The 22,146-nt window shown below is 41.5% G+C and overlaps 1 protein-coding gene across 6 annotated transcripts in view; it reads left to right on the top strand.

Moving 5' to 3' along the window:
* Nucleotides 1-1,907: 1,907 nt before the first annotated feature.
* Nucleotides 1,908-22,146, top strand: part of LIFR (LIF receptor subunit alpha) — an 84,728-nt gene continuing 64,489 nt past the window's right edge. For 3 of the 6 annotated variants that reach the window (XM_073802073.1, XM_073802070.1, XM_073802069.1), the window contains exons 1-2: nucleotides 1,908-2,225; nucleotides 2,703-2,922. In XM_073802073.1, the coding sequence (XP_073658174.1) occupies nucleotides 2,867-2,922 (56 nt within the window). In that variant the 5' untranslated portion in view covers nucleotides 1,908-2,225; nucleotides 2,703-2,866. Of the gene's footprint in view, nucleotides 2,226-2,702; nucleotides 2,923-3,477; nucleotides 3,497-22,146 lie in introns of those variants that run through there. The other 3 variants (XM_019930124.3, XM_073802072.1, XM_073802071.1) reach the window with 2 other exon arrangements.

Here is a 22,146-nt window from a genome sequence, read left to right as displayed (position 1 = left end):
TTTGGATGTTCCCTTTGTTACTTTCCCTTGGGTTGGGTAGTGCTGGAGCAGCTTGAGTGTGCTATATTGTTTTGTTTTTCGTTTTCCTTTGGGAGGACCACCCAAATTGTGTAAATTTCTCATAAAACCTGCATCAACCCCTAGGTGTGATAACAGTACCTATTTTACAGGTGTGTTGTGCAGATCAAATGAGGTGACAGATGGTGCCAGACACAGTGTGTATCCAATAGATGCTAGGCATTATTATTCCCCCAAATGTTTCTATGTCTCTCTCTCTTTTTTTTTCTTTGTATCTTTTTCTCTTTATATATATATATATATATATATATATATATATATATAAAACAAAGTCACAGAAGTTAGCGTTCTATGTAATATGCTTAAAATTAACTACAATTTTTTCCTATGAAAGGAATTTCTCAACTCCATGTAGGGGCTGCATCACGATTTTCTTAGACCCTAGGCACTTGTGCCTTTGTTGAACCCCTTCATCCATTAAAAAATTTAAAAATAAGATAAGTTTCCCAAACCACCAAGGACTCAAGAACCAGGGTAACGGAAAAAGCAACGTTGTACATCTTAAACAGGGGTTCCAGTACACATAGTAGAAGACTGTTTTGCAAACTAGGTCTTAGGGATAATAGGAAGCATTCAGTTTTGGCGTTCAGAATATGAACACAGATGAAGCTGGCCCTTAGAAGACTAGTGGGGACCATGTCTTACTGTGAAACACATATTTTCATTTAGGGAGCCTACTTTTCAATCAATGTACTTGCTGGTGTTTTGCGCCCATTTTAGTTACATTATCAACAGGGAAATGTTATCTCAGAAAATAAGCTTCGTTTTGCTAATTTAGAAATTGCTCTGGAATTTCATCCAAAGGTCTCTAAAAAACACGTTGGCCTTGGTGCTGGTGCATCAAATAAATCACAAATGAAACAAACAAGCTGGCTTCCTATTGAAGGTGTGTCTGCAGAGCCCTGTGACTCTGCGTGCCAGGGGCTCCATCTGGCACATTTCTGAACGTTGCAAAATTAATTGTGTCAAAGAGAACATCATCAAACGCGTCCGGCATAGAGAGTAAACATCTTCAAACCACGATTCTGCGCCATCAAACGCTCCCCAGCTAATTACATTTGGTGCATTACTCTGGAAGAAAATCGAGGCCAAGTGAAACTGCGGAAATGGGAACAATGCAAGGAGGAAAAATCTCACCCCATTAAGGGATCCGTTTTTTCTCCGCACAAATAAGCCCACCACGCCTTGGAAGCAAGACTAGATGGCTCCAGGATACTCTCAGAATGCTCCCGCGGGCCCCCTCGGGCTGAGGGAGCCCTGCATCGGGGAGGAGGAAAGTGGCCTGAGTGGCAGCGCCCCAGACATGGGGGCATTTTAGGTAACTCATAAAATCTAAGCCATCGCTACCCCTACCCCCGCCTAGGCGTAGAGGCTGGTTTTCGTGTGCCCTTACAAAGGAAGCTAAAACACGGCCCCGCGTCGTCCTGTCCTCTATGCAATGTCTGCAAAGCGCACTGACAGCGTTTTGGGAGCTGCTCTCCGCACAGGGCCGCCGCGCGCTAGGCAGGCCTTCCCTGAGCATTTGCACCAGCTGGGCCGCTCCTCTCCCCGACTCTTCCATGACCTCCCGAGATTGGCCTCGCGACTGGACTCTCCGCGGAAGCACCTCCCTCGGCGCTCGGCCCCCGCGCGCGGCCGCTCCCCTCCTACTCCCAGGGGCGGCCCCGCGGCGAGCGCCGGACGCGCGCGGCCCCGCCGCGGGGGGCGGTGGCGGGGGCGCGCGGAAGGCTTCCGGCGGGGGCGCGCGGGCGGCGGGGCGGGGCCGGGGCCGGGGGCGGGGCCGGGGCAGCAGCGCCCCCCGCCGAGCGGCGTGCAGGCACCGCCCCCGCGCGCCGCAGTCCCCGCTGGAGCGTCTCGCCACTGGCCGTGGCCGTTACTGTTGCCTCCGCGCGGCTCTGGCGGCGGCGGCGGCTCCCGGGGCTCGCGGAGGGCAGCGGGCCGACCCTCGCCCGTGGCCGCCTGGTGCAGCCCAGCGCTGGGACCGGGGAGGCAAGACGGCGGCGGCGGAGGCGGCGGGTTGTGCCCGGCGCCCCTCCTCTACGCCTCCAGACCCCGCGCGACTGCGGACTCCTGGCAGCCCCCGGGCGGCGGCCGAGGCGGCCAAGCTGACGGCCGGGGATGGCGAGATAGCGGCGCGGGAGCGGCTTGTGAGTACGGGGAGCGGGTGGGCGCGGCGCAAGGCGCGGGGAGTGGGAGCCGCGGAGCCTGGAGCCCAGTCCCGTGGGCGCGTCGCTGCGAGCGCCCGGCGGCCCGCGGGGGGCGGGGGGCAGCGCTCCGGCCGGCTTCGGCCCGGGTGTCGGGGAGCGTCCGAGATGAGTGACCGGGAGCGGGGGGTGGGGCGCGCCAGGTCGCGCCGCTCTCCAAGCACCCTTGGGCCACCCTCGGCTCCCAGAGGACGCCGACTCCCCGGCTGCGAACTTCTACCCCACGTAGGGCAGCGAGTTCTGAGGCCACAGGCTACCTGGGGGATGGGAAGGAGCTTGAATTTTTATTTTTGTTAAGGGATGTAATCAACCAAGTGATTTCGTGACCCCGTGCCTCAACTTTTCATTAAACTAGTCTCTGTCCCTTCCGTATTCATGGTGTATTTGATTCACCTGTATTTTATGTGCTTGTATCCGAAGGCGCTATACTGATGAAAACCAGTTAAAGAGTTGGCGATCAAAGTTAGGCTTCGTAAAGGATGACACTTTTAATGCGTCATTTCAAAAGACAGAGCTGGAATCCTGAGTTGTGTCTGACAGAAAACTCTGTGCTTCAAATGCTGTGAATTTACGCCTTGAATAACATGATTCTGGCCTCCACCGTCCGCGTCCCCACCTTTGGCTACCAGAAATATATGAGGTGTTTTATTTGCGGTTGGGTACCTGTGTGCTCCTTTTTGTATGGGTGTGTTATTGCAGTCAAATATTGATACAGCGTATATACTGATACCGAATGGTGTTTGTATGGAAATGAATTTTTTTGCATTTTTTTAATGTGTTCTTTTAAGATACATTTTTCAACAGAAAGGTTTCAGTTTAAAGTTTGCCTTCTGATTTGTTCGTTTTCAGTTTCAGATTTGTCTTTAAAAAAAATTTGCTTGGAGTAAAATTAAGTGACTTAGAAGTATCATTTAGTCAGGGGTCCCAAAATGATTCTTAAGTTAAATTTAAAGCAAATTCCCCTCCCCAGAAGAGAAAAATTAAAGCGTTCGTTTAGTGCAAATGATGCTTGCCCCTTCCCTTAAATGCTGATTTTGCCACAGCTCTGAACTCACATTTCACTAGTATCGGAGGGTTCCTCGTCTAAGCCTGGCAGGGGAAAGGAAACCTAAGTATAGCGTGTGTTTTTAAAAACACTGTGCTCTTATTTGTTTTTTACGTTGACTTTCTGTTTTAGAGCCAAGGGGAAACTGTTGATTTGGAGGCTTCATTAGGTAGGTACAAGCTCGATTTAGATTTCCCTTCCAAGGGTTGAACAGAGGCTTATTTGCTTTGTAATAGGTGAGATCACAAGTGCTCCTCTCTAGTTAGTGGAGACTGGGATTCTTTCCTGGGAAATAAGGATCAGGAACTTCGCTGTTGAAGAGAACAAACTTTTGTGATTTTTGAAAGCTTTTGCTTATTGATGGTCCTCACTGAACAATATGTTGGCAATAGTATAAATTATTATGACATCAAGATTTATCATATTAATTTGTGGGACAGGCAACCTGTGCACACTGTAGAAGATTCAGTATGTATAAAAAGCTATAGAGTGGAAAGTATACCTCTCTCCCCACCTCCAGGCCTCATTGCACCCTGTTCTCCCCAGGACCCAGGGTTACTAACTCCTGTGTATATCTTTCCAGATAAAGCCTATGCTAGTATAAACATTTTGTATGTGTTCTTTTTATTTGTGTTTCCACAAATGAGGATGCATTGTATACTCTGTTCTGCACCAGCTCCCTGCCCTCCCCTCCCTGCGGAGTACTAAATCTTGGCAGTCTCTACATCAGTACCTAAGAGATGTCTCATTCTCTAACAGCTGCTGAGTACTCCATTAAGGATGAAACGTAATTTATTTAACCTCTTCTTCATTGCGGTAGGTTGTTTCTACTATTTTGCTGTAGAATTATTGTAAAACATTAGTTTTTGAGGTTTTTAAGTGGATTTCAATTATTCCCAAAGGCCCAAAGGCAGTAGTAACTTACTTCTTTGCATCATGTCCAGGAAATATAAGCACTCTCTTAAGAGTGCTTTTAAAACAGAGTAAATTGTAGAAGACTAATGCTAGCTAGCACTTGAGCCAAATACAGTATATAATTTGAATATTAGCCAATGTTAAGCTTTATATTTCCATTATGCTTATTTCTGAGAATGATTTTAGGACTAATGTAAGAAACTGTAATAATCCTTTTTTTTTTAACTGACCAAACAAACCTTTTCACATTTAAGGTGTTTTCTTTTTCCTTTGTTATTCAGTACCTGTCGTTGTGCTACAAAACTGCTAATATTGCATCTGTTATATTCCAGGCAACTTTCTAGCAACTAAGAATATAGCAGTGCACAGGACAGACAGATCCCCTTCTAATGAGTTCACATCTTAGTGAGGGAGGTGGATAAAAAGCAGAGAAGCAATAAAGGCAATAACATTAGAGAGTGATAAGTGCTGGAAAAGTGGTAAAATAGGTTTGCTGTGGCAAACAGGGGCAGGGTAGGGGCTGCTGTTTTAGACTGAGTGGCCCTGGAAGCCTCTCTGAGGTGGAGAGATTTGAACTGAGAGTTGAGTGTGTTTTTGGAGAATGGTGACTTCAGGCAGAGGGAACAGCACATGCAAAGGCCCTGCAGTGGGGCTGAGCCTTGCACGCCAGAGGAACAGAGGGCTGCCTGTGTGGCTGGAATTTATGATGAAAAAGTGGCTGGCAGGAGAGAGAAGTCACTGGGATTAGTGTCCTGGGTATTTGCATATGTCAAGGAACATTTATAGAAGTGGGAAGGAGACCTTGGGTGGTGGAGTTCCTCCACCTGCTGGAAGCTCCAGGAGGGCAGGCACTGATCTGCTTGTTCCTCATTGCTTCCCCCGTGCCAGGAACAGCCTTGGTCAGAATGGGCTGTGAATATTTATAGAATTAATGAATAATTAGAGAGTTTAAGAAATAATCTTGCCTGGTTTTGGTCAAAATACCTAGATTTGGGAGTCTTCTAGTTGAGTTTTCCATCTTGGCTCTGGCCCTTGACGTTACCAAATCTGGTCTACTGTTAACACATCCTCTCAAATTGTTGCTTTAAGTCAGTTGCATTTGATTTCTATTCCCTGAAATTAGAGTATGAAGCCTTAAAAGCATGCCTAATTTTCCAGGACATTATAGTGATTTCTGAGTAATTTAGTTAAAAGTTCCATCTTTGATTTTAGTAGATTAGCCATTTGCCTAAGGGTAAAAATTTCAGAGATACCTTTTTTGGCATAGTGAATGTTTGAATCCTTTTGGGCAGATGACAGACTAATGAGCACATAAAATGTATGTATTTTATGCAGGTACTTTTATTCTCACAGGAAGAATGTGTGTGTGTTCTATTTTAGGGAGTATCAGGAACTGTGGTATTTCCTCTTCCCAACTTCTAATCTGTTTGTCATTCTGAATATATGTTCCTTTATATTAACTGAAAGCTTGGGAAATGAGTTTTGTGCCAAGCAATTGTTGTAGATGCCTAATTAGAATCTGTTGTTTTTTTCTGAACTGTGACTTTTGAGGTCCTGTTCCATATCAGGAGTTGTGATCTTGCAGAATGAGGGGGGTTGATTTTTTATTTCCTATCCTAATTGGTTGATACCTGAACCCAATAAGTTGTTCCCATATAAGATAATTTTATCTTCCAGCATTCTCTCTTAAGCTCTGTGCACATGCTATGTAAAGGATGGATTCTGTGACTTCAAAATCTTAAATCAAGTTACCTTTGTTCTTCGTCACTCTCCTTGCAGTGAAAGGTCTTCAGGCAAATTGCGGAAGCCCACAAGCATCTGTTTTATAGGTCACTGGTACATTGAGGCTTAGATGCTTGAGTTAAAGTACTTTTACTACTACCTGTACCTTTCCTTTGTGAACTATAGAGATGCAGCAGGTCCAGATTTGTCTTACATTGCCTAAAGTTTACGACACATACACATTCCTCACCAGTCCTTGCTGCTGCTGCTGCTGCTCGTGTGAGCAAAGGTTGTGCTTATCAAATACTGTTTTATGCGTTTATGTTGGAAGTTGAAGAAAACCTTCTGGTGGGTGAATTTTTCACGTACTTTTGCAGAGAGGTGAGAAAATCTTGCCTCTACCCATTCTTCTGGTTTGTAGGGCAGGTACAGAGGAAGACTTGGAATCAGTACGTGCCGGTAGCTGAGAATCTGTATCTGTATTATTAAGTGGCAGTATCCTGGAAGACCACAAGAAGGCGCTAATACTCCCATAAAGTGTGTGGCTCTTCCCTAAGGGTGACTTGGGATACTGAGGCCCCTTGCCTTCTTCTCACTGCTTGCAGGAGCAGCCTTCTCCAAGGAAACGCTGGATCGGAGGACAGTTGAAACAGCGGTGGTGGGAGCATGGGGTGGAAAATAACAAGGGGTGGCAGAAGTAATGCTTCCCATTTCTCATATTGAAAATGCTGGTGGGGCAGTGAATTGTAGACATTCTGTAGACAGAATGTGCCTTTGACTTGGGGATGAGGGTAAGCTGGAGAGAGGTGAGACTCCACCATCACGACTTAGTGCTGCAGCTGCCAGCGTGCCACCTTAAAGCTGGGTGCCAGCCTTCCCAGTCCCAGGCTTGGAGACCTGCCGCCACACCAGTGGGTCCTGTTTCATGTTTCATGCTGTAGTATTTATAGTGCAGTTCAAAAGCGAAGGAGGCAAGAACATCTTAGGATCCTTTTCAAACACGCAGTTAAAATTGGGAGCATAAGTCTTCATCTAACACGAACCTTATCCTGTATCATTCCTTGAAGTTACCGGGATCACCAGAGTTTTACTGTAGATGTAAAATTTGGGAGGAGGGGGCTGAGAGCTTCATTCTGATTTCTAAGGAAGGACTATATATAGTCCTGTATATAACTTAAAATGCAAAGCATTTACGAGTAATAGGAGCTTAAGCATTCAGACAAAACCAGAGAAGGTATAGAATTTAAGGGGCAGAAGGGGCCTTGGATCATCTGGTCAACTTTAAGTTTGCTGATAAACCAAGCCCCACAGGTGTTCTAATTTGCCTGAGAATCCAGTAGTTCCAGACTGGTGTTTGTAACCACGATTTGCTGATTCCTAACTGCAGGGTTCTGAGCTCCCCTCTGGAACAGCAGGAAATTTGTGGGGTTCACTGCTGTGTCTCCATAGAACAGTGCCCAGCCCAGATATTTGTTGAATAAATGAATACATAAGAGAATTTTGAGTACTTAAGATTGCACATTAGCTGTAAGATAATACTTATAAAATTTGAAAGAATACATGATTTCACGAGTTTCTTTTCTTGTTAAACAATAGAGCATGTTGCTATTAAAGCCCAAACTATCAAGCCTAATATTAGCCAGATGGGCAAATGAAGATGTGTTTTACTTACCAGCTTGGCAATTTTCAGAGCCTGGTGTCACTAGATCTTGTAATATTCATTCTGTTCAGTCTGCTGGGATCCGTGTTATTTAAGTTTTATATTTTGTATTTGAAAACATATGTACTTTAAAATTTAGCATTTGTTGTCTGAATTGTTTGCTATTTTTCTAGATATGTTTTATCAATAGTTTCACTATTTTTAAAACTTAGAGCCATATAGGGATTTGGTTGGTTACAAACAAATCTAGCTAACCATTAGGTTTTTGGGGATTGTCACTTTCCAATGCTGCTGGTGGGTGTTTCAATTGTTATAACTTTCCAGGAGGGCAATTTTGTTTATTACTCACCGAAAGCCTCAAAAATGTGCCATGTCCCTTAGTCAGGCATTTCCACCACTAGGAATTTAAACTAAGGAAAAAAAAATAAAGTGTGTGCACAGAGACCAGTCTATAGCAGTGGTTCTCGCCTACGCGGTGCCTGTGGGCACCGTATTCCTGTCAGTAGCTTTCTCCCCGCACAGTGATTCTTCACTTGGCGGGAAGTCCACATAGTGGGGTGTCTCAAATTGCGAGGGGTGGGGTGCTCCCCCAAGCTTGGAAACTCATCTCCAGATTCTGGTGACCTCCACAAAAAGTACACCAAAAACCCAACCCTTAGTTTGCAAAAATGATTTTTGTAGCTTTCTTTATGATAGTTATAAGCTAGAAACAACTTAAATGCTCAATGATAGGGAGATGGATTACATAAATTGTGGTATATATCAATACTTGTAATGAAAAACCCTTTCTTCATTGACAGTGAGGTAAGAAGTATTTATTGATTTGGAAAGATACTCAAAATTTGTAAAGTGAAAAAGCAGATTGCAAAACAGCACGTGTAAGTGGATCTAAGGTTTTTTTGTTTGTTTTTGGAGAAGGAGGTAGAGAGAGCGAGCGAGTGAGCAGGAGTGTGCAGTTTTCTACCTGTTACGTAGGAAAATGCCGGGAAGACTATACACCAGATGTTAGGTGAGAATATCTCCTTGTGCTGAAATTACAGGTGACTACTATTTTTATTTTCCTGAATTTCCAACATAAGGAGCATATTATGTAGTAAAGAGAATGAGAGCAGCTTCCTTTTTTCACTTACTGGTTAGGCAACCCACAGAACTTGGACAAGTTCTGTGTCTGATTTCTTACCTGTAAAAGGGAATAATAATATCCACCTCATCGTGCCTGCGAGTAGTATGTGTTAGATAAATGTTACCTTTCCCTCACTATTCTGTTATGATTAAGGCCAATATTCCTACTAATATAGGATTTCTAAGCAGAATAACATATCAACTGTTGTAAGAAGCACTTTATGACATTCTGACAAAATATTTCATTGCTTCTGGTCACTGAGAAGTATTTTGTTGAGTTATTATTTACTTTAAAACTGAAATGCTTTCCAGTGCCAAGAAATTTTATTTTGAATCAAAAGCTTTTTTTTTTTCTTGTTTCCTTCTGTTATCGGTTTCCGTAGTTCTGTATGATAAGTTCTCAAAAGTCAGGGTCCGATCTCTTTTCCTTTTATAGAGTTGTTAAAATGAAATGTGATTCATTCATTCAGCAACTATTAAGGGCCTTTTTTTCCCCAGGCAGCAGGTAGGCATCAGATATACAGCAGTGGGCAGGGCAGACACGCCCCCACTACTTGCATGACAAGGAAAGTGACCAGAGCAATTCAGGGCCAGGAGGCACACCCACTCAGTAAAAGGTGTGTTACAGCAGCTGACAATCAAGTGGGCCTCATTTCCTCTCCTGCGATTTTAAAAGAAACTATGTTGTGATGTTACTTTTCAGTGAACACAAATATTGCCTCTTGCTTGTTCTACCAAGTACAGGAGGAGCAGACTAGGTTATTTCACCTTGACATTTACTGATGATTTAGTGATGACTTGCATTATATATCTGTGAGAATATCCTGGGCTAATAGTATTAAAATTGCTACTCTATATCCTCTGTGAAGAATATGCCTTTTTGAGATTATCTAGTGTAAAATTACTGCTGTGGGTTCCTACTAATAAATTTAGGGTGGATAGAATTTATCGATACCCCATTTGAGAAATTCCAGCACGTGGTCTCACTGAAGATGAGGGCAGAAAGCCTGCAGTTTAAGATTTCCATTTGACGGTATATAAGAATACATTAATTTTGTAATGTGTTCCTTGTGTAGGGACAGTTTTGGCAGCAGCTGTAAATGTTTTGATATAAAGTACACCCTCAGTGTTCATGAGAAGTGTCTCGGGACCCTTATGACAAATACTGACCTTGCATTTTATTTCCCTGATACAGCCTAATAAAAGAAGACAGTTTCATAAATCATTTTTTCTTGTTCCTGTGTAGAAAGAATGTAGAAGTCATGTCACAGGTTGGAGCCACTAGCAAAGCCAACATTTTATTCTTTCTTTATCTCACATTTTTTCCATCTACACCATTGCTTTCCATGGCCTATTCCACTCCATTGGCCTCCGCTGGAACCAGCAATTAGCTTTCTTTTTTTTAGTGGTGGTGGGGGGATCTCTTTTCACAAAGAAGTACCCTTTATCTCTCTTGAGATGTACTAAGTATGTAATAGTAAAGGGAGAGCAACCAAACTGTGTTGACCTGCAGACCTTAGGCTGTTGTCTAGACGTAGAGTTTCGCCAACTTACTCTTTCTCAAATGCAAGCTTCAATAAAAGTACAGGTGACGCTGTTTTGGAACTTTTCAGCTCACTTACAAATAGTCAAAGTTGTGATTGCTGTACTCACGCATTCCATGGGCTGTATTGCTGGGATCAAAAACTCAAATGCTTACAGGGACAGAAGAGGTCACAGACATTGCTGAGTGGGTCTGATCTGCCTTTTGTCTTTATGCTTCTGATAAAAACATAAGGAATATTTTACCTCTTAATTCTGCTACAAGATAGACAACACTGATAGTCTAGATGAATGGCAACTGAAATTTGTCTCAGTTTGGGGGACCAATAAGGAAAGACACAGAGGAAGGTTGGATCTGGAGCAACCTTGAGCTGATGTGAGCTGAGTTTTGAAGGGCGAGTTGGTGTTTGCTAAATGGACAGGGAGGAATGGGGTGGGAAGGACATTCTGGGTAGAGGGTAAGGTGTGCAGTGACACAGAGGACAGCAGAGCCTGCCGTGTTTGTTGGGACTCGAGCACAGGGCCAGTGTGGGTCAGAGGGCAAAGGTAGGTGGGACTGACGTTAGGTGGCTTGGAACAGCAGAGAGCCTCATGCCATGCTGACAGCTGGCACCTTCTCCGTAGGCCAGGGAGAGCCATGGAAAATTTCAGGCATGTGAGACCGACGATTCAGAAGCGGGCCTCCAGCTTGTGTCATGGAGGCTTGGGAATCCGGAGACCAGGGAGCAACCTGGCAGGAGTGCAGACCAAGGGGAAGAAGCCCCAACAAGGCCCTAGCCAGGCCCGGCCTTGGAAGTTTGTCTTTACTTTCCTAATAATGTTGAGGCATTATTTCCCAATAGTGACACGTGCAGCAGTAATGACTCTGCTCTTTCCATGCTCAATCCATCATGCCCTTTTCTTAAAGCTTTTGATTAAACTCAAATGGTGAGAAAGCATTCAATGTGTTTAAAGCTATCAAACACAGATCTACTGATGCCTTTCCCTTATGTTGCTAAAAGTTTGAGAGATCCTAAGTGTGGGTGGTTATAAAACAGCGAGTAGGTGAAGTGGGAGTGATGAAGTAGCCGCTTGAGCTAAAGATGTTGGTCAGAGGGCACAAACTTTCAGCCTCCAGACATTTGGCCTGGAGTTTGGATGAATGATGAGACTTAGATGGAGATGCTGCTCAGAGCCAGGTGAGTCATGTGAGAGATGGACTGTGGGAGGCCCCTGCCAGAGGCCATGGCATTAATTAAGTACTGATGTGAACGACCTATGCCAGAGATGCTGATGAGGGCCTGCCAGAGCAGTGGGAATGGAAGTAGGGGTAGGTTCTAGGGCAGAGTCAAGGTGTGTTTTGGAGGTAGAACTGGTGAGTAGGTGGGAAGGGTGAGAAGGAGGAGTAGTTGAGTGTGACCCAGGAGAGACTGGTGCCATGAATGGAGATGGGCTTGTCAAGGGGCAGGTTTGGAAGAGAAGGTGAGTTTATTTTGCACATGTGGAGTTTTTTGAGAAATCTGTGAAATATCTCAGTGGATATGTAGCATCAAAATATTTTGTCAGAGCAGAAGCAAGAAGAACTATAGTCCTGCAGCCCTGTGAAACTACAACCACATTCACAGAAAGATAGACGAGATGAAAAGACAGAGGGCTATGTACCAGATGAAGGAACAAGATAAAACCCCAGAAAAACAACTAAATGAAGTGGATATAGGCAACCTTCCAGAAAAAGAATTCAGAACAACGATAGTGAAGATGATCCAGGACCTCGGAAAAAGAATGGCGGCAAAGATCGAGAAGGTGCAAGAAATGTTTAACAAAGACCTAGAAGAATTAAAGAAAAAACAAACAGATGAACAATACAATAACTGAAATGAAAAATACACTAGAAGAAATCAGTGGCAGAATAAATGAGGCAGAAGAACAGATAAGTGACCTGGAAGACAGAATGGTGGACTTCACTGCTGCAGAACAGAATAAAGGAACAAGAATGAAAAGAAATGAAGACAGCCTAACAGACCTCTGCGACAACATTAAGCACAACAACATTCGAATTATAGAGGTCCCAGAGGGAGAAGAGAAAGAGAAAAGACCGGAGAAAATATTGGAAGAGATTATAGTCGAAAACTTCCCTAACATAGGAAAGGAAACAGCCACACAAATCCAGGAAGGGCAGAGAGTCCCATATAGGATAAACCCAAGGAGCAACATGCCGAGACACATAGTAATCAAATTGGCAAAAATTAAAGACAAAGAAAAATTATTGAAAGCAGCAAGGGAAAAACAACAAATAACATACTAGGGAACTCGCATAAGGTTAACAGCTGATTTCTCAGCAGAAACTCTACAGGACAGAAGGAAGTGGCATGACATATTTAAAGTGATGAAAGGGAAGAACTTACAACCAAGGTTATTCTACCTGGCACGTTTCTCATTCAGATTTGATGGAGAAATCAAAAGCGTTACAGACAAGGAAAAGCTAAGAGAATTCACCACCAAACCAGCTCTACAGCAAATGCTAAAGGAACTTCTCTAAGTGGGAAACACAAGAGAAAAAAAGGACCTACAAAAACAAACCCAGGGCTTCCCTGGTGGTGCAGTGGTTGAGAGTCTGCCTGCTGATGCAGGGGACATGGCTTAGTGCCCCGGTCCGGGAAGATCCCACATGCCGCCGAGGGGCTGGGCCCGTCAGCCATGGCCACTGAGCCTGCGTGTCCAGAGCCTGTGCTCCACAATGGGAGAGGCCACAACAGTGAGAGGCCCACGTACCTCAAAAAAAAAAAACAAAAAAACCCGAAAACAATTGAGAAAATGGCAATAGGAACATACATATGGATAATTACCTTGAACGTGAATGGATTAAATGCTCCAACCAAAAGACAGAGGCTCGCTGAATGGATACAAAAACAGGACCCGTATATATGCTGTCTACAAGGCACCCACTTCAGACCTAGGGACACATACAGACGGAAAGTGAGGGGATGGAAAAGGGTATTCCATGCAAATAGAAATCAAAAGGAAGCTGGAATAGCAATACTCATATCAGATAAAATAAACTTTAAAATAAAGAATGTTGCAAGAAACAAAGAAGGATACTATATAATGATCAGGGGATCAACCCAAGAAAAACATATAACAATTATAAATATATATGCACCCAACATATGAGCACCTCAATAAATAAGGCAACAGCTAATAGCTACAAAAGAGGAAATTGACAGTAACACAATAATAGTGGGGGACCTCAACACCTCACTAACACCAATGGACAGATCATCCAAACAGAAAATTAATAAGGAAACAGAAGTTGTAAATGAAACGATAGACCAGATAGATTTAATTGATATTTATAGAATATTCCATCCAAAAACAGCATATTACACTTTCTTCTCAAGTGCACACGGAACATTCTCCAGGATAGATCACATCTTTGGTCACAAATCAAGCCTTAGTAAATATAAGAAAATTGAAATCATATCAAGCATCTTTTCTGACCACAATGCTATGAGATTAGAAATCAATTACATGGAAAAAAACGTAAAAAACACAAACACATGGAGGCTACAGAATACATTACTGAATAACCAAGAGATCACTGAAGAAATCAAAGAGGAAATCAAAAAGTACCTAGAGACAAATGACAATGAAAACACGATGATCCAAAACCTATGGGATGCAGCAAAAGCAGTTCTAAGAGGGAAGTTTATAGCAATATAATCCTACCTCAAGACACAACAAACATCTCAAATAAACAATCTAACCTTATACCTAAAGGAACTAGAGAAAGAAGAACAAACAAAACCCAAAGTTAGCAGAAGGAAAGAACTCATAAAGATCAGAGCAGAAATAAATGAAATAGAAACAAAGAAAACAGTAGCAAAGATCAATAAAACTAAAAACTGGTTCTTTGAGAAGATAAACAAAATTGATAAACCATTAGCCAGATTCATCAAGAAAAAGAGGGAGAGGACTCAAATCAATAAAATTAGAAATGAAAAAGGAGAAGTTACAACAGACATCACAGAAATACAAAACATCCTAAGAGACTACTACAGGCAACTCTATGCCAATAACATGGACAACCTGGAAGAAATGGACAAATTCAGATGAACCGGTTTGCAGGGCAGAAATTGAGACACAGATGTAGAGAACAAACATATGGACACCAAGGGGGAAAGCGGCAGGGGGTCAGGATGGTGGTGTGATGAATTGGGGGATTGGGATTGACATGTATACACTGATGTGTATCAAATGGATAACTAATGAGAACCTGCTGTATTATTAAAAAACCAAAAACAACAATAACAACAAAAAAAACATTAATGAAACACTAAGGACACTATGAACCAAGAAAGTTTGGGATATAAATTAGAGGACAGATCAAGTGCTTAGGGATTCCAGTATCATATTTTAGTCTGCCTTGTGCATGCAGGAGAATAATACTGAAATTCAACCTTTGCTATGTTATAAGAATCTAGCTTATGTTTTTCTGAATGTCCTAGGAATTTTTTGTACACTGTCATCCAGATTTTTTGTTTTCGGGATCCTGACATTCCTCTCTGTCAGTTTTGGTCATCATTCCGGCGAGGACTTCCCTGTTCATTCAAGAGCCTGTTCCTTATCAACTTCAGCATGTCATAACAAATTGGAGCACATCACTCAGGTGCTTAAAACCCTTTGAAGGCCCCTGCTGCTCCAGCATCAAGTCCCTGCTCTGCCTGGTAGACCAGGCCCTTCCAGTGGCCACCAGTGGGCTGCCTCCATGCCCTCCACAGTACAGCTGAAGACCGGTGGCTCCCCAAACTTCCTCACTCCCACAGGCCTCAGGCCTCTCCTCAAACCACAGCTCCAGGGAATGGCTCTTTCCACCCACCAACACTCTCCACTTGCCAACGCTTCCCATCTTTCAGAGGCCCCTGGAAGCCCCACCCCACCGAAGAGGGACATCTATCCACTCATGTCTCACCTCAGCTCTGCTATAATAGGAGTGACTTCAACAGCCTTCAAGAAATGTCAACAAGTGTCTATCAGACAAATGAACTTGTTTCTTCCTTCTATCACAAGGGTGAAATTATAGTAAAGAAACGACCTGAAGAACATTCCTTCTTGTTCAGAAACATGTCAAGAGATTTTTAACATGAAAAAAAGCATGATTAAAGGTCACCTTCAAAAAGAACCAGGAACAGCTCCATTCCCCAGTCCACACTTCCCCACACTCTCTACTATCAAGGGTTATCTTTTTTTTTTTAATTTTAATCTCTTCCAACTGCTAGCCATAAATCTCATTTCCTTGCTTACGTAATCAAAATACATTTTCATGTTTATTGGTGATTTACAATGCTTTACACTGCTCATTCTGTCTTTTGTCTACCTTTTAAATTAGGCATTAATCTGTTCCTTACTGCTCAATTAGAAAGAAATATCACAATGTGCATATTAACTGTGTTATATACATTGCAAATATATTTCCCAGTTTGTTCTCTTACTTTCTAGCGAAGTCTCTGTTTGACTTTCATTAAGTCATATTTCTCAATTTTGTCCTTTATGGTTTCCGACCATAAACTTTTCTCATGTGAATATTTTATAAATTGTCACCTATATTGTCTTCAAGTACAATTAAGCCTTTTAACATTTTAAGGTTTAATCCATATAAAATTAATTCTGGTGAACAATATGAGTCAGGGGCCCAGCTTTCCCCTCTTCCCACCAAATGCTACCACTTGTCCCAACACTTTTTATTAAATAACACAATCCTTCCTCCACTGACTTGAGATGCCATTGGGACCCCATTACTTCTCAACATCCTTGGTGGAACTCCTTTAACCCACTGCTCCTTCACCCCACATTCCTTCACTGAACAGCATCCTCTACTTTTGTGGCTTTAACCATCACTTATAACTGATGACTTCTAAATACGTATTTCCAGGTATCTTCCCAGTTACTGTTTAACCATCTACTGGACAATTCCTTATTTGGGCACAAATCCACTCAAATGAGGTCCTTCAGGAATGACAAAATATACAATTTTTTAATTTGTTTATTATTTTATCCAGCAGGTTCTCATTAGTTACCCATTTTATACATATTCATGTATACATGTCAATCCCAATCTCCCAATTCATCACACCACCAAACCCCCACCCCTGCCATTTCCCCCCGCTGGTATCCATATGTTTGTTCTCTACATCTGTGTCTCAATTTCTGCCCTGCAAACTGGTTCATCTGTGCCATTTTTCTAGGTTCCACATATATGTGTTAATATACGATATTTATTTTCCTCTTTCTGACTTACTTCACTCAGTATGACAGTCTCTAGATCCAGCCACGTCTCTACGAATGACCCAACTTCGTTCCTTTTTATGGCTGAGTGATAGTCCATTGTATATATGTAGCACATCTTCTTTATCCATTCGTCCTTCGATGGGCATTTAGGTTGCTTCCATGTCCTGGCTATTGTAAATAGTGCTGCAATGAACATTGGGTGCATGTGTCTTTTTGAATTATGGTTTTCTCTGGGTATATGTCCAGTAGTGGGATTGCAGGATCATATGGTAATTCTATTTTTAGTTTTTTAAGGAACCTCCATACTGTTCTCCATAGTATCTGTATCAATTTACATTCCCACCAAGTGCAAGAGGGTTCCCTCTTCGTCACACCCTCTCCAGCATTTATTGTTTGTAGATTTTCTGATGATGCCCATTCTTCCTGGTGTGAAGTGATATCTCATGTAGTTTTGATTTGCATTTCTCTACTAATTAGTGATGTTGAGCAGCTTTCCATGTGCTTCTTGGCCATCTGTATGTCCTCTTTGGAGAAATGTCTATTTAGGTCTTCTGACCATTTTTGGATTGGGTTGTTTGTTTTTCTAGTATTGAACTGCATGAGCTGTTTATATACTTTGGAGATTAATCCTTTGTCCATTGATTTGTTTGCAAGTATTTTTCCCATTCTGAGGGTTCTCTTTTTGTCTTGTTTATGCTTTCCTTTGCTGTGGAAAAGCTTTGAAATGCCATTAGGGCCCATTTGTTTACTTTTGTTTTTATTTCCATTACTCTAGGAGGTGGATCAAAAAAGATCTCGCTGTGATTTATGTCAAAGAGTGTTCTTCCTATGTTTTCCTCTAAGAGTTTTATAGTGTCCGGTCTTACATTTAGGTCTGTAATCCATTTTGAGTATATTTTTGTGTATGGTGTTAGTGAGTGTTCTAATTTCATTCTTTTACATATAGCACTCCAGTTTTCCCGGCACCACTTATTGAAGAGACTGTCTTTTCTCCATTGTATATCCTTGCCTCCTTTGTCATAGATTAGTTGACCATAGGTGCGTAGGTTTAATCTCTGGGCTTTCTATCCTGTTCCATTGATCTATATTTCTGTTTTTGTGCCAGTACCAGATTGTCTTGATTATTGTAGCTTTGTAGGATAGTCTGAAGTCAGGGAGTCTGATTCCTCCAGCTCTGTTTTTTTCCCTCCAGACTGCTTTAGCTATTCGGTGTCTTTTATGTCTCCATACAAATTTGAAGATTTTTTGTTCTAGTTCTGTAAAAACTGCCATTGGTAATTTGATAGGGATTGCACTGAATCTGTAGATTGCTTTGGGTAATATAGTCATTTTCACAATATTGATTCTTCCAATCCAAGAACATGGTATATCTCTCCATCTGTTGGTTTCATCTTTAATTTCTTTCATCAGTGTCTTATAGTTTTCCGCATACAGGTCTTTTGTCTCCCTAGGTAGGTTTATTCCTAGGTATTTATTCTTTTTATTGCAGTGGTAAATGGGAGTGTTTCCTTAATATCTCTTTCAGATTTTTCATCATTAATGTATACGAATGCAAGAGATTTCTGTGCATTAATTTTGTATCCTGCAAGTTTACCAAATTCATTGATTAGCCCTAGTAGTGTTCTGGTGACATCTTTAGGATTTTTGATGTATAGTATCATGTCATCTGCAAACAGTGATAGTTTTACTTCTTCTTTTCCAATATGTATTCCTTTTATTTCTTTTTCTTCTCTGATTGCTGTGGCTAGGATTTCCAAAACTATGTTGAATAATAGTGGTGAGAGTGGACATCCTTGTCTTGTTCCTGATCGTAGAAGAAATGCATTCAGTGTTTCACCATTGAGAATGATGTCTGCTGTGTGTTTGTCATATATGGCCTTCATTATATTGAGGTAGTTTCCCTCTATGCCCACTTTCTGGAGAGTATTTATCATAAATGGGTGTTGAATTTTGTCAAAAGCTTTTTCTGCATCTATTGAGATGATCATATGGTTTTTATTCTTCAATTTGTTAATATGGTGTATCACATTGATTGATTTGCGTATATTGAAGAATCCTTGCATCCCTGGGAGAAATCCCACTTGATCATGGTATATGATCCTTTTAATGTGTTGTTGGATTCTGTTTGCTTGTATTTTGTTGAGGATTTTTGCATCTATATTCATCAATGATATTGGTCTGTAATTTTCTTTTTTTGTAGTATCTTTCTCTGGTTTTGCTGTCAGGGTGATGGTGGCCTCATAGAATGAGTTTAGGAGTGTTCCTTTCTCTGCAATTTTTTGGAAGAGTTTGAGAAGGATGGGTGTTAGCTCTTCTCTAAATGTTTGAGAGAATTCACCTGTGAAGCCATCTGGTCCTGGACTTTTGTTTGTTGGAAGATTTTAATCACAGTTTCAATTTCATTACTTGTGATTGGTCTGTTCATATTTTCTATTTCTTCCTGCTTCAGTCTTGGAAGGTTATACCTTTCTAAGAATTTGTCCATTTCTTCCAGGTTGTCCATGTTATTGGCATAGAGTTGCCTGTAGTAGTCTCTTAGGATGTTTTGTATTTCTGTGGTGTCTGTTGTAACTTCTCCTTTTTCATTTCTAATTTTATTGATTTGAGTCCTCTCCCTCTTTTTCTTGATGAATCTGGCTAATGGTTTATCAATTTTGTTTATCTTCTCAAAGAACCAGTTTTTAGTTTTATTGATCTTTGCTACTGTTTTCTTTGTTTCTATTTCATTTATTTCTGCTCTGATCTTTATGAGTTCTTTCCTTCTGCTAACTTTGGGTTTTGCTTGTTCTTTTTTCTGTAGTTTCTTTAGGTGTAAGATTAGATTGTTTATTTGAGATGTTTGTTGTGTCTTGAGGTAGGATTATATTGCTATAAACTTCCCTCTTAGAACTGCTTTTGCTGCATCCCATAGGTTTTGGATCATCGTGTTTTCATTGTCATTTGTCTCTAGGTACTTTTTGATTTCCTCTTTGATTTCTTCAGTGATCTCTTGGTTATTTAGTAATGTATCGTTTAGCCTCCATGTGTTTGTTTTTTTTATGTCTTTTTCCCTATAATTGATTTCTAATGTCATAGTGTTGTGGTCAGAAAAGATGCTCAATATGATTTCAGTTTTTTTAAGTTTACTGAGGCTTGATATGTGACCCAAGATATGATCTCTCCTGGAGAATGTTTCGTGTGCACTTGAGAAGAAAGTGTAATCTGCTGTTTCTAGATGGAATGTCCTATAAATATCAATTAAATCTATCTGGTCTATTGTTTCATTTAAAGCTTCTGTTTCCTTATTTATTTTCGTTTGGGGTGATCTGTCCATTGTTGTAAGTGAGGTGTTGAAGTCCCCCACTATTATTGTGTTACTGTCAATTTCCGCTTTTATAGCTCTTAGCAGTTGCTTTATGTATTGAGGTGCTCCTATGTTGGGGGCATATATATTTATAATTGTTACATCTTCTTCTTGGATTGATCCCTTGGTCATTATGTAGTGTCCTTCCTTGTCTCTTGCAACATTTTTTATTTTAAAGTCTGTTTTATCTGAGTATTACTTCTGTAGCTTTCCTTTGATTTCCATTTGCATGGAATACCTTTTTCCACCCTCTCACTTTCACTCTGTATGTTTCCCTAGGTCTGAAGTGGGTGTCTTGTAGACAGCATATATATGGGTCTTGTTTTTGTATCCATTCAGCAAGCCTGTGTCTTTTGGTTGGAGCATTTAATCCATTCATGTTTAAGGTAATTATCGATATATATGTTCCTATTACCCTTTTCTTAATTGTTTTGGGTTTGTTTTTGTAGGTCCTTTTCTTCTCTTGTGTTTCCTACTTAGAGAAGTTCCTTTAGCATTTGCTGTAGAGCTGGTTTCGTGGTGCTGAATTCTCTTAGCTTTTGCTTGTCTGTAAAGCTTTTGATTTCTCCTTCGAATCTGAATGAGATCCTTGCTGGGTAGAGTTATCTTGGTTGTAGGTTCTTCCCTTTCATCACTTTAAGTATATCATGCCACTCCCTTCTGGGTTGTAGCGTTTCTGCTGAGAAATCAGGTGTTAACCTTATGGGAATTCCCTTGTTTGTTATTTGTCATTTTTCCCTTCCTGCCTTCAATAATTTTTCTTTGTCTTTAATTTTTACCAATTTGATTACTATGTGTCTCGGAGTGTGTTTCTCCTTGGGTTTATCCTGTATGGGACTCTCTGGCCTTCCTGAACTTGGGTGGCTGTTTCCTTTCCCATGTTAGGGAAGTTTTTGACTATAATCTCTTCAAATATTTTCTCTGGTCCCTTCTCTCTTTCTTCTTCTGGGACCCCTATAATGAGAATGTTGTTGCGTTTATGTTGTCCCAGAGGTCTCTTAGGCTGTCTTCATTTCTTTTCGTTCTTTTTTCTTTATTCTGTTCCGCATCAGTGAATTCCACCACTCTGTCTTCCAGGTCACTTATCTATTCTTCTGCCTCAGTTATTCTGCTGTTGTTTCCTTTTAGTGTAATTTTCATTTCAGTTATTGTATTGTTCATCTCTCTTTGCTCTTTCTTTAATTTTTCTAGGTATTTGTTAAACATTTCTTGCATCTTCTCAATCTTTCTCTGCATTTTTTTCCAAGGTCCTGGATCATCTTCACTATCATTATTCTGAATTTGTTTTCTGGAAGTTTGCCTATCTCCACTTCATTTAGTTGTTTTTCTGGGGTTTTGTCTTGTTCCGTCATCTGGTACATAGCCTTCTGCCTTTTCATCTCGTCTATCTTTCTGTGAATGTGGTTTTAGTTCCACAGGCTGCAGGATTGTAGTTCTTCTTGTTTCTGCTGTCTGCCCTTTCTCATTAATGTTCTTATAGTACCCCCAGGTCAAAAGAAGTAACCTAACAGTTCTTTTTATGAAGTAGTAGGTCCAGTCAAATTAATGAGTATTTATGACCTGACACTTTAGTAGCAGTGTGAGAAAATAATGCATATCAACGTAAAGGAAATAATATCTTTATTTTATTCTTAAGAAGCCACGTATATGTTCCTGTTTGGGTACTGCACAGCTTCTCACACCTTGGAAACAGATTGGGCACTGCCACTCTTGTTTCCACCTCTACATTGATTTTTGGTTGGTACTTGTGTTTTATCACAGCATCCAGCAAGCCTTCCCTGCCACTTCACAAAGATATGACGTCATTGAGAGGAATGTGGCATGACCTAGTGTTGAAACCAAACTACCTTTAGCTATGGGTTCGCATAGTGTTGGATAGATGTCACTGTGTTTCCTCTGAAATTTTAAAATACGCTATGGTACCCCAGTTCATTTGCTTCTGTGCCTTGTGGCACCTTAGTGCATGGTTTGGGAATTACAGCTCGAACTTAGCTTCCCAGTGTTGGCAGTACTTGGGTTAGTGGTGAAGCCTGGCAATCACAGCATAGTGTGCAGACATATACATATTCATTTACATCTTGGTGTTCACTCACCTGTCAGCCAGCTTGAGCTTCGAGTGCTGAGGACCAGGATCTGTACTTGGACACTGATGGGGTGCGGGGAAGGGGGAAGTGCCTTACAGTGAACAGGGAGACAGCATTTCCTCTTAAGGAGCTTATAGTCTGTTGGAGGAATTACAGAATTGGAAAGA

The sequence above is a fragment of the Tursiops truncatus genome, chromosome 3 (assembly GCF_011762595.2).
Source record: "Tursiops truncatus isolate mTurTru1 chromosome 3, mTurTru1.mat.Y, whole genome shotgun sequence".
Classification (NCBI taxonomy): Eukaryota; Metazoa; Chordata; class Mammalia; order Artiodactyla; family Delphinidae; genus Tursiops; species Tursiops truncatus.
This window is presented reverse-complemented; position numbering and strand designations above follow the sequence as displayed.